The 21,876-nt window shown below is 37.7% G+C and overlaps 1 protein-coding gene across 1 annotated transcript in view; it reads left to right on the forward strand.

Annotated features, from left to right (window-relative positions):
- STK32B (serine/threonine kinase 32B) overlaps window positions 1-21,876 on the forward strand; it is a 145,724-nt gene that overhangs the window by 15,730 nt on the left and 108,118 nt on the right. The window contains exons 2-3 of the mRNA XM_056489793.1: window positions 12,443-12,498; window positions 20,007-20,158. Coding sequence (XP_056345768.1) covers window positions 12,443-12,498; window positions 20,007-20,158 — 208 coding nt within the window. The remainder of the gene's footprint in view (window positions 1-12,442; window positions 12,499-20,006; window positions 20,159-21,876) is intronic.

Below are 21,876 nucleotides of genomic sequence, written 5' to 3' on the forward strand. Positions count from 1 at the left end.
AATTACACAGACCTTTGCATGGGTAAGATTGGTGGATGCTTCACTGAGGACTTTGCTGTAAACTTAATTTAAAGCATTTTCCTTCACCTGGGGATCACACTGATAAATTTTATTGCAGGAGAAAACAGTTTGGTACACTGATATTTGACATTTTATTCCCATAGCAACTTCCCTCAGAGAGCCTTCCAGTTCAGTTATTAATGAGGTTATTTTCATAGAAACTCTGAGGAAGGTGAATATTCCCACTTTCCAGCTGAATAAGATGCTTCATAGTCTATTATGTGTATCCTGATCTCACTGGGAAGTCTATTACAGTAAAGTGAAATTCAGATTTTCTATATTGTAGCAATACATTTTCTCAAGGAGTAGCTTTTCTGCTGCTTATACCTGTCAACCTGTTTCTCCTTGCAATGATTTCAGAGATTGTTTTTGTCAGCTCATCCATAAGAGAACAACATGGTCGATCAGAATCTCTCTTTTCTCAACAAAAGGATGCTATGTTTTATCACTTAGCAAAGGTCTTACATTTAACATTGGAGCAAGTCCTGAAACTTTTCTCCTTAGTTTCAATGTCATTGTCTCTTGAAAGAGCTATGGAAAGCATGGAGACTCACAGAGGCTTCCCTGCTCTTCACTGGCTGTGATAAGGGCCAGTACATCAGTTCAGTTCTTCCTTGATGATTTCTGATGTTTCCATTGGTGCTACTAAGTTAACAGCTTTTCTGAACCAAATCTCTGTCCTGTCACAAACAGAATTGTCTTCATGGCAACAAAAATCTTAAACTGACACTTTCTCTGATCTAAAACAGAATTCACTGACTTGAGGATTTATAATAGTAAAATGTTGTAAATTGCTGATTAAAATAGGATACATGGGTGAGAAGTTCCAATTACTTTTCATTAAGCCAAATGAGTCAACAAAAAGAAACCTTCCTACTGGAAAATAGGTTACCTGAATGCTATCTGCTAGCAGAGCATAGAAGCAGCCCAAACAGCTCTGTTGTGATAAACTATCCTCTGGTTAGACTGAAGATTGGACACTGCCTGAGTAAATCCTGATCATTCCTGTGTGACAGTGAGGTCAGGGCTATGGACTTAAAACAGTTTCACTGTTAGCCAATTCATCAAAACTAATAATAACCTAATAATTACAGTTATTCATGTCACTTAGCTTCAGTCTAAATAGAGAATCATGCAAGTCATAGCAAATCTTTTCTGACTTCAGGATTATGTTAACCAGTCTCTGGTCATCTGGGCATTTCCAGACAGCAATATCTGTTATTTAGCAAAGGTGAGTATTTCTACCATATTTCAGTCCATCCAGAGGAACATGTGGCCTCTGATGACATTTTTCATAAACCAATATTTAAAATCCCTGATCAGCTGCTACAGGCTTTTCACACCAATCCATTGCTATTTGCTCTTTGTTGAGAAAGAGTTGTAGATTTGGCACTCCAAATTCCTCTTGCTTTTCTGTTAAATCTAATGGTAGAAGCCTATGTATTTGAAGTCCAATTCTTTTGGGTTTTTTTTTTCTCAATTGATGGATGTTTAACCAGACATCATAACAGAATGAGATGTTGGTATAAAATTGTGTTTGTTGAAGGATTACATTAAACTGACCCACATGGCTGGCAGCTGATCATAAACATTCAAATTCTCATTCTCAGTCCATGGTATCACACAGTCAGACTGATCAGGTCAGTGACCCTCCACCTCCATGGGCATGGAGCTAGTATTAAAAGAGTATTTGTGGTTGCCCTGCAAAGGGGCAGCTCTGCACAGGTTTCTCCTCTTAGTCACAGTCTGAGCCTTTCCCACTTTGTGCCTTCACTATGTGCTAGTTCTACCCCCTTCCGAACTTGCCCTTCAATTGATGGTATCCTGGGACAGGAATTATTATAAATTTAATCGACTTTTTGCAATTTTATCCTCCATTCATGCTTGCCACTGTCGTATTTTGTCTCTTTTTCCTTTTAAGCTGTCTCAGCTGCTGCTGTTTCAAATCCTAGGTATTTGTCAAGGGAGCTTCACCTTGATAATTGCCTGTACCATTAGTCATCATCAGGATTTCTGAAGATCTTGTATTATCCCCCCAAAAAAAGACAGCTAAAACACATCATTGTCTGTGCTAATTATTTTGCAGCTCACATCATCAGTGGTGACGTTAAATACATAGTCATTATTTCCTGTTTTGTACTGCACTGCCAATGAGGACATGCTGGGAATTTGGGCTTGATCCCTACTAGATTATCCAGATGACTTTTTGCAATGATACACATATTTCGTGTTTCTTATATCTTCTGCCAAGCTCTGACAGCAATATTTGACCTCCTCATTAATTTTAATAAGTAACTTTGCCTTCAAATAATAGTAATTGAATTTTATATTAGCTTAAATTTTTCTGACATAGGCTGTTTACTACTATCCTTATTTATTTTCAGAAAGTTAATTGGTTGCCTTCCTGGAATTGCCATCAAAGGCAAAAGACATGCTTAGCAGATAGTTTTAAATTTGTCTGTATTGCCTGTGCTCACTTATGTTTGAGGGAAAATGCAAATATTGGTGTCAGTGTCAGTATATACATGGCAGGATCAGAGTTTGATCTCTACTTTGATATAAAGCAATTCCTGTGAAAGTAAAATACACAAATTCTGTACTTTTAGGTGTTATAACTTCCCTGTGAAGGTGATCATCTCATTCCACTGCCCTTGCAAATAAACTTCTAACCAAAGCAGCTTCCTGGGTGTATCATAAGGTGTCACAGTCAGCTTAATCCAAGCACCCATAGTGCCATCAAAAGGGATGCTTGTGCTCTCCTCTGCTCCTGCTGCCTGCAGCATGCCAGACATGGTGTCTCTGTCACTGCCTCATTTTCTTGTCAGTTTTTCAAAGAACAAGTCTTTTCCTGGATGATCATGTGCTCTCATCATAGCATCACATGGAAAGGTTCATAAAGGACTAAAATACAGCTGGTGAGGTGGTCTTTGAGAGATATTTGGTATGGTGTAGGGCATAAAGCAGATGTTTCAGATGATGGAAAATATAAATATTGTCTACTTCCTCTATTATTAGGCTGTATGAAAATAGAAATCTTTCCTGTGAAAAGCCAAAAGCAAGTTGACAATGAGATTTCTTGAAATGTTCTTATTTCAGAAAAAAAATCAGAAATGCACTCACTCTAAATGGACACAGACAGCAATAATAGTGAAGCAGAAATCATAATGAATCAATACTCAGAAATTTTTAATTTCAGCTGAGATCAGTGAATACCTTTTGATTTTGTAATTCTTTCTTTTCCTTCTCCAATAAAAAAGACGAAAAATGGAAAGGCACAGAGCAAAATGATGAGAAAGACTCCAAAACTAGGTAACTTTCTGTTTGCTTTCATTGGAGCAGAAATCACATCCCTACTCCTAAGAACAGAACTTTCATATTGCTTTGTATCCTTCAGACTGAGATTATTTATTTAAAAGAATGTTTTTTCTCTCACCTCCTCCTGCATTTGCTCACAAAAACCATCACAGGCAAGAATTGGCTTTTTTTTTCCCCCAGCCACCTGAGAGTTCTGCTCTATGTCTCTGAAACAGAGTAACCTGTCTGAAGATAGAGGCAGCACAGTAAAATCTGCAGTTAGGAAATGTTTTGGTAAAAATTTCGGCTAGTTTTAGAGATGCATAAAGATAAGAAAATTAACTTCATTTTTTAAAATTTAATGCTCCCAACACTGTGGGAGAGAGATGCAGCCACAAGAGCTCCTCTGATCAGTACAATTAATCCTTGCCAGTAAACACCTATTTGTGCTCAATCCTTCAGAAAGAATAGCTAATTTCATCCAATCTGTGTTAAAATTCTTGTGGAGAAAAGCAGCAGCTAAACATCCCCACACCTTCCACAGAACAAGAAATTTTTGTTTTTCCATAGGATAACGATACTCAACCCCTGGAGTCACTGGTGCTCCTGGTGAAACCCTTGCCAGGGCACCACAGGGCACTTTCAGTGGACTTTGGGCAAAAACTGGTGACTGAGTTCTGAGACCAAAATCCTACTGCAGCTGAAGCTATCAGGCTCTGTCCTGACTCCAGTGCTGGCAAACAAATCCCTCCCAGTGGCTCACAGGAGCTGGCACCCACATCCCAAATCATCACTGTCTTTTCTTGGTTTTTGGTTTGGTGGTAGACCTCCAATTTCTCACACAAGGTCTGGAGGTTGTGGGATGGCACTCAGGAGTTTCAGTTTAAACTTCCTTCAGAGAAAAGCTGCAATGATTTGCAGTCTGTTCCACTTGTCCAAGGACCAAACTTTGTTTTACAGGCTTCAGGTAGCTGCCTGATACATTTTTCAGAATAGATGTATTTAATGGCAATATCACTTTAATTTGGCTTATTTGGGGTGTAAGCAGCTCTGGAGAGAAATTTTCATTTGATCCTGAGTTCAAACAGATTCTTGTTTACCAAGGAGTCATGGTTTCCTTGTGAAAGCAAAATCTCATCTTTTTTTTTTTTTTTTTTCTTTCCAGCCTTTATAGAGTAGCATTAGAAACACAATTATGTTCTTTTACAGAATTAAAAAGGAAGAAGGGTTTTGAGAATCAGTCCTAAGATCTTTTTTTTTACTTAGCAGCTTGGTTACTTTCAAATGCTAATTTTCTTTAGAATTTCAATTTTACTTCTGGTGATGGCAACACATGCCTGTTCTGTAGCAGTGTAAATTATTAGCTGATTCACCAAATTCTTCTAGTCTGTTTTATAGCATTTTGAAGAATGTTAGGTTGTTTTAGTTCTTTCCAGTATTCATTTGAACTAACACATTCAGAAAATTCCCCAGCCATTTAGGGAAAACCCCACTCATTTTAAGGATGTGATGTGGATTTCACTAATTACAGTGTAGAGCTCCATAATGCTGGTGCTGCTTTGGATGAACAAACCATGCATGGTCTAAATATTCTGTGAGCTTCATCAAATGTGCAGCTAAATTGCATCTGAATACTGCCTTGTAGGAGGATTGACATAAGGAAATCAGAATGTCTGTAATGCACTGCAGCAGATGTTCTTTAGCCCACTCTTTTATCTATGGTATCAGCTACTTATTTATAGAATATAGAAATAAGAGAGATATAAATAAAATTAAATTCCTGTTTTTTTTCCAACACCCTGGTAGTGAGATTTTCTCCCCATTTTAATAAGATGTTGCTTCCCCTATGTCTTGTTTGAAATGTGACATGGAGGACAACAAGGATCTCTGCCACCCTGTTTTCATTTTTTTTGAAACAGACTTTTCCTCTGAAAGCAATTTTAATGGATAATTAAACTCCTTGCCAAATTCAAAACTTGTTATTTTCCTCGACAAAAATTAAGCCTTATGCTGGGAAAGCAAAGATGGTTTTGAAAGCTAGAATGGAATTCAAGTTTACCTTTTCAGATTTCCTTCTGGCCCAGTTCAAAGCTGGGCTACATTTCTGTGATGTGACACTTCTTCAAAGGCATTGGAACCTGATCCTTGCATCCCCTGCTGCAGATCCAGACCTGGTACCTGTTTACAGCTCCCATAGCCCAGCACAGCAAAGCACAGGGCACACAGGTGCTCTGAGGACACCTGGGAAAGGGAGATGCACTCCTGCCAGAGGTCCCATCTGCAGGTGGCTTCACAAGGAAACAAAACTCAGAAATGAACTGTTGTGAAAAAGCCACTTTGGATCAGTCAAGAGTTCTGAAATGAAAGAGTTTCAACAATATTTTCACTTTGATTGAAAGAAGTGAAGTATGCAAATATGATCAGACTAAAGTGCATTGTAAAGTTTAAAAAAATTGTCTGAATTTTAAATGAAATTTGTTTTGCATACAAAGATCTTAAATTCTGTCTAATTGTAAATGAAGTCTGAATAATTATAAAAACATATTAACATAATTAGTTTATTTTGAGACTTAAACACTCATTAATCATGAAGAATTGAGACATTGTAATGCAATTTAAGTACAAAGCCCCTAAATATGATTGGAAACATTATGTTTCATCATTAGTGAGCTAAAGCCAGCTCTGAAACTTCTTTTTGGTTATGCATCTCTATCTAACTAGTAAACTTCCCAGTCAAATAATGTATAGCAATGTCCTATTTTGCTCAGGAACTTATGAAGCTATGCAGATTTGTACTCTTTGTTCACTTCAAAGGCATGCCTGGCTTTATCATTCTGTCAGCAGAAATTCATTTCTTCCTTAATTTAAGCAGTGTCTGTCTTCTCTAATGCACTTCCAGACCATGATAGAATGTGACTCCTTATGACTACCCAAACCATTTATGACCCTTAATTTAATTTCTGGACATTGTTGATGTTTGTCCTATCTATGTCCACTCAAACAGGGGGTTTTATTATTAATATTGAGTATATATGACTGTGTATATTTGGTTACTCATCCTATGTGTTTTGTGTGGAAGGACAGCAACAATTTTAACAAGATCTGACAGCTGCTAAGATCTCCTGAGGTTCTGTCAGCACAGCCTGTCTCTCCCTGGAGAAGGCTGGAGCATCTGAAAAGTAGACAGACATAGAGAGAAGACAGCAGAACTAGTTTGAAATCCTGATAGCAATGCTATCCAATGAGTCTCAGGTCAAACCATACAGGCCAAAGCTAAATGGAAATTTGATTTTGTTATTATTCTGTTTCCCTGATTCACAGAAACAGGAAGCATTAAACCACCCCAAAACAGACCTGCAAGACAGAGGTCAGAATTAAATAAAAATCTATTTTCCTGGCTAATAACCATATCATATCTCCTTGTTCCTGTTTTCTCTTGAGATCAGTGAGAATGAATCTTGATGTGTTGAAAAGCTCATTGTGTTAAAGTATGGCTTTACTGTACACCTCCTAATGCCTTAGTGCCCATGTTCTGGGTTTGGCTACTCCCAGACAGTTCAAATAAATCAGTGGGACTCAACCAGGGAAGGAGAGTCTGTATTTAGCTTATTCAGTTCTTCCAGAAAGGCCTCTCCTTTATTTTTCATTCTGCAAAGCATGTGTATGCCTGTGCTTTGGACACATTCAGTTGGATATTTTCTCTAGGAGAAAGAAAATTCTTTATGGTAATGGTTATTGAGTGTATTTGGATTAATCACATATACATGCAATTAAGATTCCTCAGCTGTAGTGAGAAAACAGATGTCAGCTCTACCTAGAATCCACCCAATATTCATATTGCCTCTTTAGCTAAATGTAATTTACCCTTGAGCAAGTGATGTGCAGCATGAGAATATTTTGAACATTAAAACTGCAAGTGAAAGGGTAAAAATGTTATATTCCTTTGTGAGATCATAAATCAAACACATAATACATAATGATATGTTGTTGATGTAACTTCTTTGGGTTTTTTGGTTCAAGTAAACACAGTATTTGTGAATAATGCAGTAGAGGTGAATGCATATAAAATACTTCATTGTTTTAACATACATCATTATGTATGTAGTGCTGATTAAAAAACAGAATAGGCATTTCCACTAAAACTATCCAGTGTTTTTGCAGCATGGTTGTAAAAGCCTGAGTCTGTGATGTGAATATTTTTCCCAAAGCATACTTTATTCTCAGGGAGCAGTGAGGCAATATTTATTTATTTATAAAGGAAATATTTATTTTATCTTTCACTAGAAAGTTTCGTACCAAATATCTGCTCCATCAGGGCTCCTGCAGTTTGGAAGACATGCATGAGAAGGTGTGGTATGAAGTGGAAGCTGGGTTCTGCTCTCAGCTCTGGCACAATGTGATGTGTGGGGCTGGAATCACTCCACTGATTTCTGTAACTCTGCTTCCACAGAGGTGTAGACTCCTCACACTTCAGAAATGGCTTTCAGTCTCCATGGTGCTTTTACAAAGCACTATTTCCTGAATTGGCTCTTACCATTCTCCCAATTATTTGTGTGTCTGAGCTCTAAGGTGCTTCCTATACCTCATTTTACAGCTGCCAGGAGATGTGTTGGTTCATTTTTCTACAGTCACATGAGGAGACACTGGCAGTAGAGGTGCTCCTGTGTATAACTCAGTCACAAACCATCCTTCTAGATATTCCTGATAGTTTCTGAGTTCACTAATACAAGTACCTATAATGGTTAGGACCACATTGTTTTGTTTTTCATGTCAAGCAGATGAAACCTTTAATTCAGTTGTGAATCCTGTTACCATCATCTAGCTCCTATTTGTTTGACATCAAACCACTGGAAAATGCTTTACATGGGGCTAATTTAAAAATATTATTCTAATCCAAGTAAGGTATACTTGCACTAAAAGCTGTTAAGAGAGACTTGAATCTGTGCAATGGGATGAATTTAAGGTTTGAATATGACTAAATGGAAAGAAACAAAATTAAGTATTTATATGTATATATACAACACATTGCTGAAATTAACAGGCACCCACTGCTCTAATACCATAACATGAAACAGGTGTCATAAGTGCTGGTCTATTTTTTCTCTTACTTGGCAAAATATCTAGTTTATTCCATATTCCTTCTTAATTTTGAATTAATGGTGATGTTTTAAGGGATGAAGGTGGGAGATGAGGTAGGGGAAATGATAATACTTGATTTTTCCAAATTGATGGAAATCAAGGAAACTGAAAATGAACTCTCTCATAGTGTTAATAAGTTTCATTCTGTGGGTTTACTCATATGAAAAATTACCTGAAGACAATACAAACAAATTTTGTTTTCTGAAAATTGTTCATATTCTTATACTCAAATTCAGAGATGATGTGTAAGACCTCCAAAGTATGGTGTGGTAATAAAATGAAAAAAGTGTTCAAAGAGTTGGAAAATATTTTTTTTTCTCTCCAGTAAAAGAAAGTATTCTCTTGAGAACTGAAGTATTTTCTCTTGAGTAAAGAAAGCTATTTTCAAAAGAGTAATAGTCATATTACTGATACTGAAGAAAATGTCCTTCTGCCAGCCACACCATTATCTCAGTGGGGCTTTGCACTAGAAAAATGTCATTAGCTACAACTGCAGGCATCACAAGAACTAGATATGCCATTTTTGGAGGACAAGAATTTAGTACTTGTGATGTCCTTGTTGCACAGAGGAAATGGCAGTATCTGGACTTGATGATATTTTCAACATTGGAAATTATTGAGGTCATGATGAGCTGTAATTCTTCACAGAGTAAGTGGTGATATTTTGGCACTGAATTTTCACCAGAAAAGACAAAAAAACACATATGGAATGTGGAAGAAAATTAAGATGAACAAAATTAGCCCAAAATTTTTAGAGTGTGAGATTAAAACATCTGAGGAAAACCCCTGTAGTACCAAGGTGACAGTGAACTTAGTTCAACCCTTCACTCTCATCAGGAATGTGCTGCTCTGTTCTGCATGGGACTGCTGTTGAAGCATCTTAGTTTTACTCAGTGAGTTTGGTACTAGTCTCAGCTGCAAGGTAGCCCTATTTTTTATTCTCTCCTAATATCTCAAAGGAGTAACTTCCCCAGTTTGTGAATCTGCAATATTGTGAGTATGTTTGAATGATTAAAAGAAACTGAGCTGTCTCACTTTAGTGAGTTATCCCTTTCCAGAGAACCACAGTGGCTGCAAGCCTTGCTCATTTTAGATGCAGGCTCAGGCATGTTTCCATATTTCCTCAGTCATTTAAAACTGGCTTTATTTTCTCTGGCAAAAAATGCATTGCAATCTTTGTACCTCAATTTAAATAAGGCTCATGGGACTGTTAGCTACAGAAAAAAATAATCTTTTTTCCTTAATGAAGACATGAAAATGTAACATCCCACTCTCTATTCAAATTTAACATAGAAATTAAGAAAATTTGATCAATTGTTGTGGCTATGATTTTTAACCACTTATTTAGTTTACTAGTAATCCATCTCCAACTCCATGGTCTAGTGCCTCATTTAATATTTTCATTCTTATGGAAGTCCAATTTACAAATAATCTAATTAAGAATTAAGTTGTTCTAGTCATTCAGAACAATAAACACAGGAAAGACGGAGGTACAGAGAAATAGAGTTATATGGGCAATTAAAAATGTCCTTTTCATAGCTACAGATAAATGCTTAATATTAGTTTTACAAAAACAAAATCATTCAAACTGATGTATTTCAAACCATGTCAGATTTCAGAATATAATATAGTTGAGTATTACTGAAATGCAGTTTGACTCAAATTGAGATAATTAAAGACTGCTTCAACAATTTCTCACTTGTTTTGGCAACTGGACTCAGCTGAATGACTACAAGGTAAAGAACAAATTCAAATAAGTTTTTTTTTAAGGAACAAGCTTGTTAAAAAATTTAGCAAAATAAGCAGGAAACATGAGAAAGTTTGAAAACAGAGAAGTGACACAGAAAACTCTAGGATGCTATGCTGAATTCTTGGATTATTTTTTCCTATCAAAGAAATTAATGAGATTAAAATTAATTTTAATTAATGAGATTAAAATGTTGTTTAGGATATTTTCAACACTGTGTTGAATTCCTACCTAAATGAAGGGTCATCTTAGACAGCCCAGTCATGCACTTGGGAGGGATGACTGATGGGAACAGGATTTAAGTGGATGTAAGTTTATGTGGAAGGGGGTTTTGCTAAACTGACTATCTTGTTCATCAGACCAGTCCTGGCCAGTAAGAGCTACAGGAGAGTGTCCCACTGGTAAAAACTCTCAGCAGAGACCCCAGCTGCAGGTCACTGACACACAATCCTTCTCACACATCTGGGCAGCCCTAACCCTTACAGGATTCAGTTCAAAATCCAGTTTTTCAGTTTCCAAGCAGGTTATAAATCCTTTGCAAGGTTATGCATTTTTATCTCAATATCCAAATTCTAAAGCTGCTTTATTCACCATCTTTGTCTCCTGTGGAGCAGAGTCTGCTGGTCTCTGCTCTGTCAGCTCTGGGCTTGGTTTGTCTGCAGCAATCACCACCAAGGTGGTTGCTAAGCTGCACTAATGAAAGGAGCAACCACATTTCCTTGAAGGCAGCATAAGCATAAACAAACAAATGCTTGGTGGTGTTAATAGTGTAAATGAGACAGAGAAAGTAAGATACTAAGAGGCTTTTCAGAGGCTTGATAGCTACCTTTCTATGCAAAGCTTGGCTTGAGATGGACAACTTTTTTTTTTGGCAAATATTTAAAGTATTACGAGTTTGTAGAGTTTTATCCTTCATCTTGATGTGACCCACGTTTTTGCTGTATTTTTCTTGTTGCCACATTTTTTGGTGGACGTGGCACAGGTTGCCCAGAGAAGCTGTGGCTGCCCCATCCCTAAAGGGCTCAAGGCCAGGTTGGATGGGGCTTTGAGAAACTGTCCAGGGAAAAGTGTCCCTGCCATGGCAGGGGCTGGAACCAGGTAATCTTTAAGGTGCCCTCCAACCCAAACCATTCTATGGTTCCATGATTTTTCCAGTGACAATCTGTCTCCACAGTTTTGCTCATTACTGTCACAACAATGACAGGCACAGATGAAGGTCCATGGCCAAACCCAGGCAAATAAGAAAATTTTAATTTTAAAAAATCCTGTTATGTTGTACTGAACTTTGTCATCTCTGGTTCACTGAATTTAGCTACAAGTGTGATTCTTTTCTGAGAAATGACTGTAAAAACTGTATCACACATTGTTGTGTTTGTACTTCAGTGACTTTGCATCAATTTTGTTCAGGATGTTGGAAATTTTTTAAACCAGCAGATACACCAGTGAAGACTTGAAGGTCATGCTGTGTTTAAATTCATGTAACACCAATAAAAATCACATTTCTGAGAAATGAAATCTCACTCAACTTCCCAGCAAAGCACTTGAGTGTCTAGAGCAGGCTGTGCCGTCAGGTTTTCCTGAAGTGCAAGTAAATCCATTCTACTGCCAACCTAAAATACAATCTCTCAAAACAAACTTATGCTAAAATTATGAAATAGTCTTACAATATCAGGATTATTGCATTCAGTTGGAAAACTTTGGAAAGGCTGATCATACTGCCTCATCATGGGAGAAGCTCCCATCACTATAACAAAATACAGGAATTATCCTGAAGAGTAAAAGCACTGTAAAAATACTAACCATATGTTATTATGTGTCTGTAGGTAGAGAGTGCTACTTACTTGAATTATTCAGTGTCCTTCCAATAGATCTCAATATTTCTGGAAAATGCTGAGCACTTTTTGCTAGTGGCTGCATAATGCTAACTTTTTTCTTGTTACCTGGTTAGGCCAGAGATATATTTCTTTTTGGAGATACTGGCATTGGTCCAAGATGAATTGAACAAAATGAATGCAGCAAATTTTAAAACAAACTTCCTCTTTGCTAGTTATTAACTGTATTTGGTGTCTTAAGAGAAAAAAAATGGAATACCACATGCTAAAGAGACATTAGTTGGACACACTGTAATTTCTTATCTGATTTCTGATTCTCACTTGGCACACTACAAACCATTTTCCTTTTCTTCTCTCCTTTATTTTGCAGTTAACTTTGACCACTTTCAAATATTGCGGGCTATTGGGAAAGGGAGTTTTGGAAAGGTAAGAATCAACTTATTTTTAGCAGTTAAATGTCTAAAAAGGAATAATACCTTTGTGGTTTTCTTACTTGATTATGGTAAAAGAACATGCATTTTGTAGCCTTTTCCTTCTTAAGGATATCTGACCACCAGTAAGAGCTGTCTATTTATTAAATTATTTATATTATGATCTATTCACTAAAATTAATTGAGTAAAAATTATAATAATGATTAATTATCCCAAGTGGAGATTAGCAGAATTTAGAAATCTGTCCTGGAAACAAAAATCAACAAAAAGGTAGGAGCAGACTAATTCTTTAGACAGTCCACCAAAATGATCTTGTTCTTAAATCTCTATTCTTATTTGTGTTTTTAAAATAATTGCAGTATTTTTATTACATAGAATAAATCCTCTTGGGACTGTGTAAACTGGTGTACAATATAATTATGATCATTGAGTAAATGTTTGTTCAATTCAAAAGGATTTTTTTGAAACAGAGAAGATTAATGGTTTATTTACACTTGATTAGACAACCTTTCTTTCCTATAGCAGTGATTATGACAAGGTTCTAAATTCATAATACAAAGCCATGGAGCTACATATAATACGAATACAAAGCCACAACATCTGAGAAAATCATATTTTAAAAATATTAGAAGCCATTTCTGGCAGAATACATCTGAAGGTGAAATATAACTGATACTTGATCAGGTGACTGATCAGACAACAGCTGTCTAGATCTTGATTTCAATGATTCCTGAGTCTATGCCAGCTCAGTGCTTCTGTAGCCATGCATTAACAACATACAAAGGATTTTGCTGGTTCTTGGCCTCCATGCAGAACAATGACTTTAATTTTAGAGAGGCCAGAAATATTTCTTGCAGAACAGCATGCTCCTTCATGGCATGGTCCTTATTCAATTCAGTAGTTTTCAGCAGAAACCATCTCTGAGGTCAATAGGAGTGTGTGCTGCTTGGGCAAAAAGGTACTTGAAAACCTCATAAAATCAGGGCAGCAGAGATCTGTATTATCACAGTATCACAGAGGTGGAATTCTATGTCAAACTGAATGAATGAAGGTCCAAGAGTGCAAGTTATATACAGGAAATAAAGTTAAAGATATATCCAAATCATGCTGACCCTCACAAAGGAATAGCCACTTAGATCATAATTTAGCATTTTTGGTTTCAAATAGTCTACTTCTGAATTCACTTGGCAAATTTTTGATATACAAATAAAACTTCATCAAAATTTCTAACCTGCCCTCTTCCAATGTACTTGGAACCACTAGTAACTGGAATATGCTAAGCATAACTAGCTTAAAGGTCTTCCACAAACAAAAAAACAAACAAACAAACAAACAAACAAACAAAACAAATAAACAAACAAACAGACATTTTCCTGTTATTTTGAAGACCAAAGCATAAACAAAGAGCTACCTTCATCTAGTTTGCAAAGCATGGCCACTGAAGCCAGAAATGCTTCATTTAGAGTAGTGCCCTGCACCCTGCTTGGGTACCACTGATCCCTGCCCTGGTCTGTGCCTCTGGGTCTGCACAGATAACACCCCAGGGCTGTGCCATTGTCTGCACAGATAACACCCAGGTAGGTCTGCATGAGCTCCTCTCCTCTCCTCTCCTCTCCTCTCCTCTCCTCTCCTCTCCTCTCCTCTCCTCTCCTCTCCTCTCCTCTCCTCTCCTCTCCTCTCCTCTCCTCTCCTCTCCTCTCCTCTCCTCTCCTCTCCTCTCCTCTCCTCTCCTCTCCTCTCCTCTCCTCTCCTCTCCTCTCCTCTCCTCTCCTCTCCTCTCCTCTCCTCTCCTCTCCTCTCCTCTCCTCTCCTCTCCTCTCCTCTCCTCTCCTCTCCTCTCCTCTCCTCTCCTCTCCTCTCCTCTCCTCTCCTCTCCTCTCCTCTCCCTGGTGGAGGGGCTGAGGTGCTGAGCATCACCTTGAGCTCTGTGCACAGTGAGCTGAGCAGCACAGAGAGGCTCTGCTGTACCAGATACCTCCTGCAGCAATTTCCTGCAGAGCCCTACGGTTGCTGTAGCAACCAGAGTAATTTAAGAAATATTGAGAGAGAGAGAGACGGAGATATTGTACCAAGAGCAATAAAATAAAAAAATAGAGCATGTCTTAAAACATCCTATGGCTCTCAGAAAACAGCAAAGGCCACAGAGGAGCCATAAAGGGAGCAGGCAGTTTGAGGAAAGCGTGATGCTGAACATGGTGTTATACACTGCAAGATGTTAGAGCACAACAGACCCCGAGCAGTAAACACCCCACAATAGAGATTAACAGTCTTGCATCCTTTTTTGACATTTTCTGCTGCCAGGTACTTCCAGAAGGACAATAATAGGAAAAAGTTGCCAGCAACGAGGCTGCTAAATGAACAATAAAGGCAAAACTGACTCACAGAGACAGACGTTTGAAATGGTGACTGATTTACCAGGTTGTGCTTTTGGCTATGTTATAATAGGTCATTTTAAAATGGGCTTCTTTCTTTGCCTTGCCCATGGAAGGATAAACAAGGTGATTTGTCAGAAGCCTGTACTCATCTGGGACAAAGAAACCAGTTACACCAAGGACTTTCATTTGACAACTGCAAAAAAAGGATTTAAGTTTAGAGGAAACTCATCCTCTAAACATGTTCTCTGAGCAATTCCATTTTTACCAATACAGATTCCCCAAAGTGTGTTCACAAGAATCACACTCTTAATAAACCTGTAAGAAAATCAGATATTTCTAGAAATAATATAGAAACATCCACCTGAATGCTGTGGAGAAGAGTGGATCAAAATCAACCAACAAGCCTTCCTAAAGCACATAGGCTATTTTTATTTTCCTGTATGATGTGAAAGGGTGAGAGGTCCTTTGTGAGGGCAGAGACAGTAAAGACAGAGACTTGCAATACATTAGAAGTGCTGTCTCCTGCTTAATCTGGCTATTTTTTCCTCATGTTGTTGTATGTAGAGCTATCACTCTTCTCAAATAAAATATTGCAAAAAATTATATATTTGAAGATCATCCAATAAGTACAAAACCAATGAGGATTGAAATACAAGAATTGTCGAATTGTCATTGTCCTTTACTGCAACAATAACCATGTAATTGCAGGGTTACCCCTGCAAAATAATTTGTATTCAGGTGTAACAACTAGTTCTCAGAGATATTATAGTACCAATTTTCTCTGACTTCTCTGTTTGTGGGAGTAGTTATATTAAACAATCTGACCTCCTTAAATTAAATTCAAATTATAATTTCAATGTACAAACTCTTTCCTGTTTGTCTAAGATGCTGAAATACAAGGCTTAGTTCTGATTAATTTGGTTGTATAAAGCAGTGACTTCCTGTGATGAAGTAATTGAAATTACAGTGGTGTAAAACCAGATGGGAGCCCAAAATCATGTCTGCACTGATTGAGGGTACTTTAGTAAATAATATAAAATATTTTAGAAAAAAATATGCTTCTATCCTAAAAGCAACATAACACACAACTGCAGAATATTAATACTGTTTGACAGTGTAACAATCTGGTTTTTAGCTTGAGTTAATATGAGAGGGTACTAAGCAGATGCTTCAGCTGCTCCAGATGTTGTGCATTGCTCAGGGGAATCTGGGAATGAATCTCCCTATTTAAAGGAAATCCCCTGGCAGCCTAAAGACAAACTTCTGATATCCATTCTCCAGCCTCTTTGTGTAAATCTTTCCAGCTCTGCTTGTAGGCTAAGACTATGTGAACTCATTTTTCAGAGTAATGGGCAGGACAGACAAGGAGCAGTATTTCAGGCAGATGCTGCTCAACAGCAGGTTCATCAGCTCCCATCTGGAGTGTATGTGATTTCTGCCTTGCAGTGCCCTGTGTTGGGTGGGTGCTCCTGCTATGCAGTGCCACAGCCCCTCTGCAGGGCTGGGAGTGCTCGTGGCAGCCACAGCTGCCCCTTCTCACCTGCTGATGGGAGATGCAAATATCCCACAGGAGCACAGGAGTGTGCACCCAGCCCAGCTTCAGCTCTCCACCTGCAGTGCCCTTGTGCAGAGGTTTCTCTGGCTGTGGGTTTGCATCTCTCCTCTCTTATCACCTGTTGTGAAATCACATCTAGTGGCAGTCTGAGGTCTAAGTACTCCTGTGCTAAATTCAGACCAAAACTGGGACTTGAGTGCACCTTGTTCTTTCCAGACCGTGTCCACAGCAGCTCTAAGTCTCTTCTAGTGAGAAACAGGAGAAATCTCTGTTTTGCAGCAAGTCTGATATTTCAGCCATCACCATCTTTTCTCTGGGAAGAATTTTGTTGAAGCTGTCCATGTTTGCTCAGCCAACATAGCATTATGCAGCTTCCTTCAGCAAGCTTCTGTGTTTTTTGCATGTGAAATCAGAGGAAATCCAGGAAGGTGGTTTAGAAGTGGGCCACAGCACATGTTGCTCTTGAAAAATGGAGCTTAGCCCTACAGCCATGATCTATTGGCTTCCTTCCCCAGATTCTGAGGGAAAGTGGCTTCAAGTCACTCTCTGGTCAAATTTCTCCTAACCTGATAGGTTTTAAGGCAGCTCACTGTTACCTTCTACCAGAAATGACAAAAGACATCACCCTGTGAAAACAACTAAGATATGGGAAAAAACCTCTTTAGAAAGGGAATATTTTCACAAGAGATTTTTAAAAATAGCACTATAATAGAACCATTCCAGAGAAAATTAGTGGGGTACATAATGCCTACCTTTAAATTTGTTCAACACAGATGCCTATATCCAAACTGGTAATCTACAGTCTCTTTAGGGGACATTAGAGGGAAAACATTCCTGGTACAGGAATAATCCCCTGTACCTCTTCAGATCCATACCTTGTGTGGAGATGGCTGCTGTCCCTCTCTGCTGACTATGAAGCTGGGTAGTTGAGCTCAGGACACATATTTGCTCTGAATCATCACACTGTCTGGCCTTTGGTAAATGATATTCACAGAAAAATGGAAAGAGTGTGAGTGTGACAGGTTTCCATACTGATACATGTAAATAAGGCAATTCTGCACAGACTTTCATCATAATGAGTCATCACAGAATTTTTTGTTGAGGTGCCAGAGCACCTGTTTATCCCTATTTTAAAATTGCTCCTTTGAAACAAACACCCCCCCCACCCCAACTTAAACATTTCCCATTAAGACTGCACATGTGAGAAGTGCTCAAGGGCTTTTCTTTCCTTGCTTGCTTTAGGGGAAAGTTTCAATCCATTGATGTCCTTCCTCAGTGCTCAGAAGAGCTGACAGCCAGCAGGTAGAAGTGCCAGGGAGGATCTCCACTGTGATCCAGTGCTGTCATAGCAATGTCAGGCATTTTTCACAACAACATCAACATGGATGCAGGTCGTGTTTCCTGATTTTTAAGTAGCAAGTAATTCATTATATCATTAAAATCCTATTGATTTTGTAACCATGTGAAAGGATTTGCGTAGGTTCACATGCTAGAAAATGTTTACTATAATTCTGCTTTGAAGCTGTGTGTTGGGAGAGCTTCTACCAACAACAGAAGGTCTGTTTCAGCTGTGCTGAGCACCCTTGTTTTCACTGCCAGGTGAGAGAGCTGAGTGCCTTCTGGAGTCCCAGCAGTGCTTCAAAACTGGTTTACATTTCATATTTTGGTGCTGCATTTGATCTTGGTTTGCCACATTGGACAAACCTGTAATTCTCAGCTGAGTAAAACCCCATTCTCTCAGCAGACTCTCAACTCTTCCATAGGGAGACTTTGAATGTGATGGACTAGGAGACTTCTGCAAACACCTAGACTTGTGGGCAAGTTGTACTTGAAAATTCTGATGCAAACTAAAGTACATGACTGAATTTCTGGACTTCATTTCTGAGATAAAATCCCCAAATGTTGTACTTCATAATGTGACTAGCTAAATTGGAGCCTCCACATATTCTAAGACAGGATGTCAGAATTTGTTCCTGCAAATTCTGCTTATGCTTTTGAAGGACTTGTGGGAGCTTGAACAATTTATTTCCATTCCTTCTTTTCACACTCAGTTTCCCACTCTATCCCACTTGCTACTTTTTCTTCCTCTAAAAGGTCAAACACAATTCCTCATTGCTCCACAGCCAGGGTTCTTTCCATGTAAATGTGAACCTTTGGTTATCTTAGGGGCTTCAACAATATTCAGATTTTTCATAATGTCTTCACTTCAGTACTCACCATTGTGCAACATTGATGGGCTCAAAACAAAATGTTGCTATCCATGTTTTCCTTAAGAGCAGAACATCTCCTGATATTAGGAAAGGTAATTAGAAACTCTGCTTAATCATGCCTTACTATTACAGGTTAAAGGTATCTATGAACTCCTCTATTTGGAGTAAATTTGTGATCAAGGATACATTTTACAAAAATAGAGTTTCAGAGAAATAAATATGGTTTGGCTTTACTGGCTCTGTTCTCCAAGTTTCAGCTGTGAGAAGCTGTCTTAGTTACTCCTGATTGTTCCTAAATATTGGGAGCTGAGTTCCTTAAACTCAGACACAAAGAATTTCTCCTTGGTTGTCACCATGTTGTAATCTGCTCTCTTACCATGAATTTATGAGTGTATAGTATAGTTTTTTGTGTGTATAATATGGGAGCATGAATGTGTTCATGTGTGTGTACCTATTTAAATATACAAATTAAAAAAGCAATGCCCACATCAAGTGAATCAAGAATACCTTTGAGCTTAGACTCTACAGACCTGGGATACCTAAACCAGATGTTTGCAGTGCATTCAGAACAATTGTGTATTTCTCTGTTGCCAAAATCCTACTTAACCTGATGCTTGGTTGTGGTGCTTGTGACATTCTCCAGCCACATTCTCAAGGTAAAATACCATGGCAGAAGACAATCCAGACTTACCATGAGATTTCTCTTGACTAAGATTTTCTTCATGCATTTGCACTATTTGACTTCTGTCAAAAAGAAAAAAAAAAACAAAAACAAAAACATAAAAGCATAGAATTTTACTGCCAGAGACTAAATCATTGTAATGGTCTCTTGTGAATTCAGAAATATTATGATGAATATCTACATGAAAATAAAATACTTTTTCTTTGCAACAATAATTAAGGCAGCATAATTCTGATATTTAGATGAAATATTGGGCCTTGGGAGCACAGGCAAGGTTTATGATGCAGTAATCAAGATGTGAGTATTGACTTGTGGGAATGAGGACAATGACTGTGCATTTTCCTAGGCAGGAGGCAGTAATTTCTCTGGCTAATTAAATAGCCTGTGATTTCAGCCATTGCAGCATATTCCTCTCAGCTTTACCATGCAACTTTTGAAAGTTATATTTTCCTGGATCCCCATTTCTTCTTATGCAGGGTTGGTTGCTTTTTTGTTAATTTTTGATCACAATCTATTGCAAAGAATCCTGCAGAGTTGTGAACTTACTGAAGGTGTTACTCAGTTGTAATACCCAGATCTCAATTATTGAAACATCATTAAAGACTCCTTTCATCCAAAGTCACAGTTGTATTCACTTTCTCAAGGTGCCAAAATTTTTCTTTTACTTTGCTGCCAATTAGGTGTGCATTGTACAGAAGAGAGACACCAAGAAAATGTATGCCATGAAGTATATGAATAAACAGAAGTGCATTGAGAGAGATGAAGTTCGCAATGTTTTCCGGGAGCTGCAGATAATGCAAGGCCTGGAACATCCCTTCTTAGTCAATCTGTGGTAAGAAAATCTTTAAAATGCTTTCATGGATCTCTCATTTTCTTCTTGTTGCTGAATCAGTTCAGAGTATGGAAAGCTGGAAGGATAAAGAACAGATTTTTGGCAACCTCCTTTGTTAAAGTTTAAAGGTTTCACAATGAGTTTTATTTTTCATTAATTTAATTTTTGTTTATTTTTAAGGTGTCTTTTTTGATTGAAATATTTAAATATCATATTCATCTGTTCATTTCTGGTTTGGTTTCTCTCCAAATTTTTACAACAGTGTGTGGAAATGTGTCTGATCCCATTTATTTTTGACAATACCTGAACTAAACATTTCTCATAAAGCTGTGGAATATCAAAACCAACTATTAATTTTTTTAATTTTTTAAATTTTTTCAGTTGATTCAGAGAAGATTCAATACTCAATTACTTTCTAAAAATTACTGTCACAGGACAACAGAAAAGTGCCTTTTTGTCACCTGGAATTTCCCTTATCTTCTCCATGCCAGCCTCTGAATCTTTTGGTCACACATGAGTGTGAGAAAATGCTGGTCAAGCAATGACTAGCTTCAATTACACCACCAGCTTCAAATATTTGCTGGGATTTAATGTAGTGTGATAGTACTTTCTGGCTTTTGTACTGATAATAGAAATTGGATGCAGAGTTCTCCTCCTTATCGAATGACCTGTATCATTCAAAAGCTAAAAAAGTAGAGGGGGTGTAAACCATTACAATATAAAATTATGCAGTCTGTGAACAGCTGGATTGGCTGCAGATGGTTACAATGCACATTGATGTTGTATTTTGTGAATTTTAGCTGTCTTACTTGAGGTCACTGCCTAACCTACAGTGTTCTGCCCATTCCTAGCTCACTCCTGGTGCCAGGCTAGCACCTTTCACAAATTAAAAGCCAAATTGTGTTCTGTCTTGAGTGAACACAGCTTTAGTATAATTACACTCTGTTATAATAGAAAGTATTTGAACCCAAAACTGATTCCAAATTAGGTCCAAAAGGACCTAATTATATACATACATAAGTGCTCTTCACTTGATATGAGTGTTCTGAGCTAATCTAATATCCCATTGAAGGCTTAAAAAAAAAACATCACTGGACTGTAATATAAAACTTTCCCTGTATATTTTCCAAGAATCCAGCAAGCTATAGTCTTGAGATTTCTATACCAAAGATATGGTATATCTGTGCTTAGGAGCCGGTGGTATTTGTCTACCTTTTTTGAAATCCCACTAACTTTTTTCCTTTATCAGGAGGTGTGGAAGTTTCCATTGTGTTACTAGACACTGTACAGAAACAGTCATGGGTTAATGTGATCTGAGAGATAAACATAACAGTGCTGAAAGACTGAAGATCAAATATTTATTGTGAAACAGAAAGAATGCTAGATCCCCATTACTGAGTTATAATCAGATGATAAATATTCTTTCTTGTTTTCTTTTTTCATGCCAAAGATTAAACTTGAAATAAGCAATACCTTAAAAAGCATTAGGCATTATGATGCCTTTTATCCTTCCTACACTTGTAAGATACCATCATAGGATACTAAGACTTAAATATTATACTATATGTGTGTATGAGAAATGCAGAAAATGGAAGAGAAATGTAGTACTCTAGAGTTACAAAACATTTCAGGCAAACAGGACCCTATTCAAGACAGGTCAGTGCACTAACAATGTTTTATATTTGAAGTCTCTAGAAATGAGTATAGTTGACCAATCT

The sequence above is a fragment of the Oenanthe melanoleuca genome, chromosome 4 (assembly GCF_029582105.1).
Source record: "Oenanthe melanoleuca isolate GR-GAL-2019-014 chromosome 4, OMel1.0, whole genome shotgun sequence".
Classification (NCBI taxonomy): Eukaryota; Metazoa; Chordata; class Aves; order Passeriformes; family Muscicapidae; genus Oenanthe; species Oenanthe melanoleuca.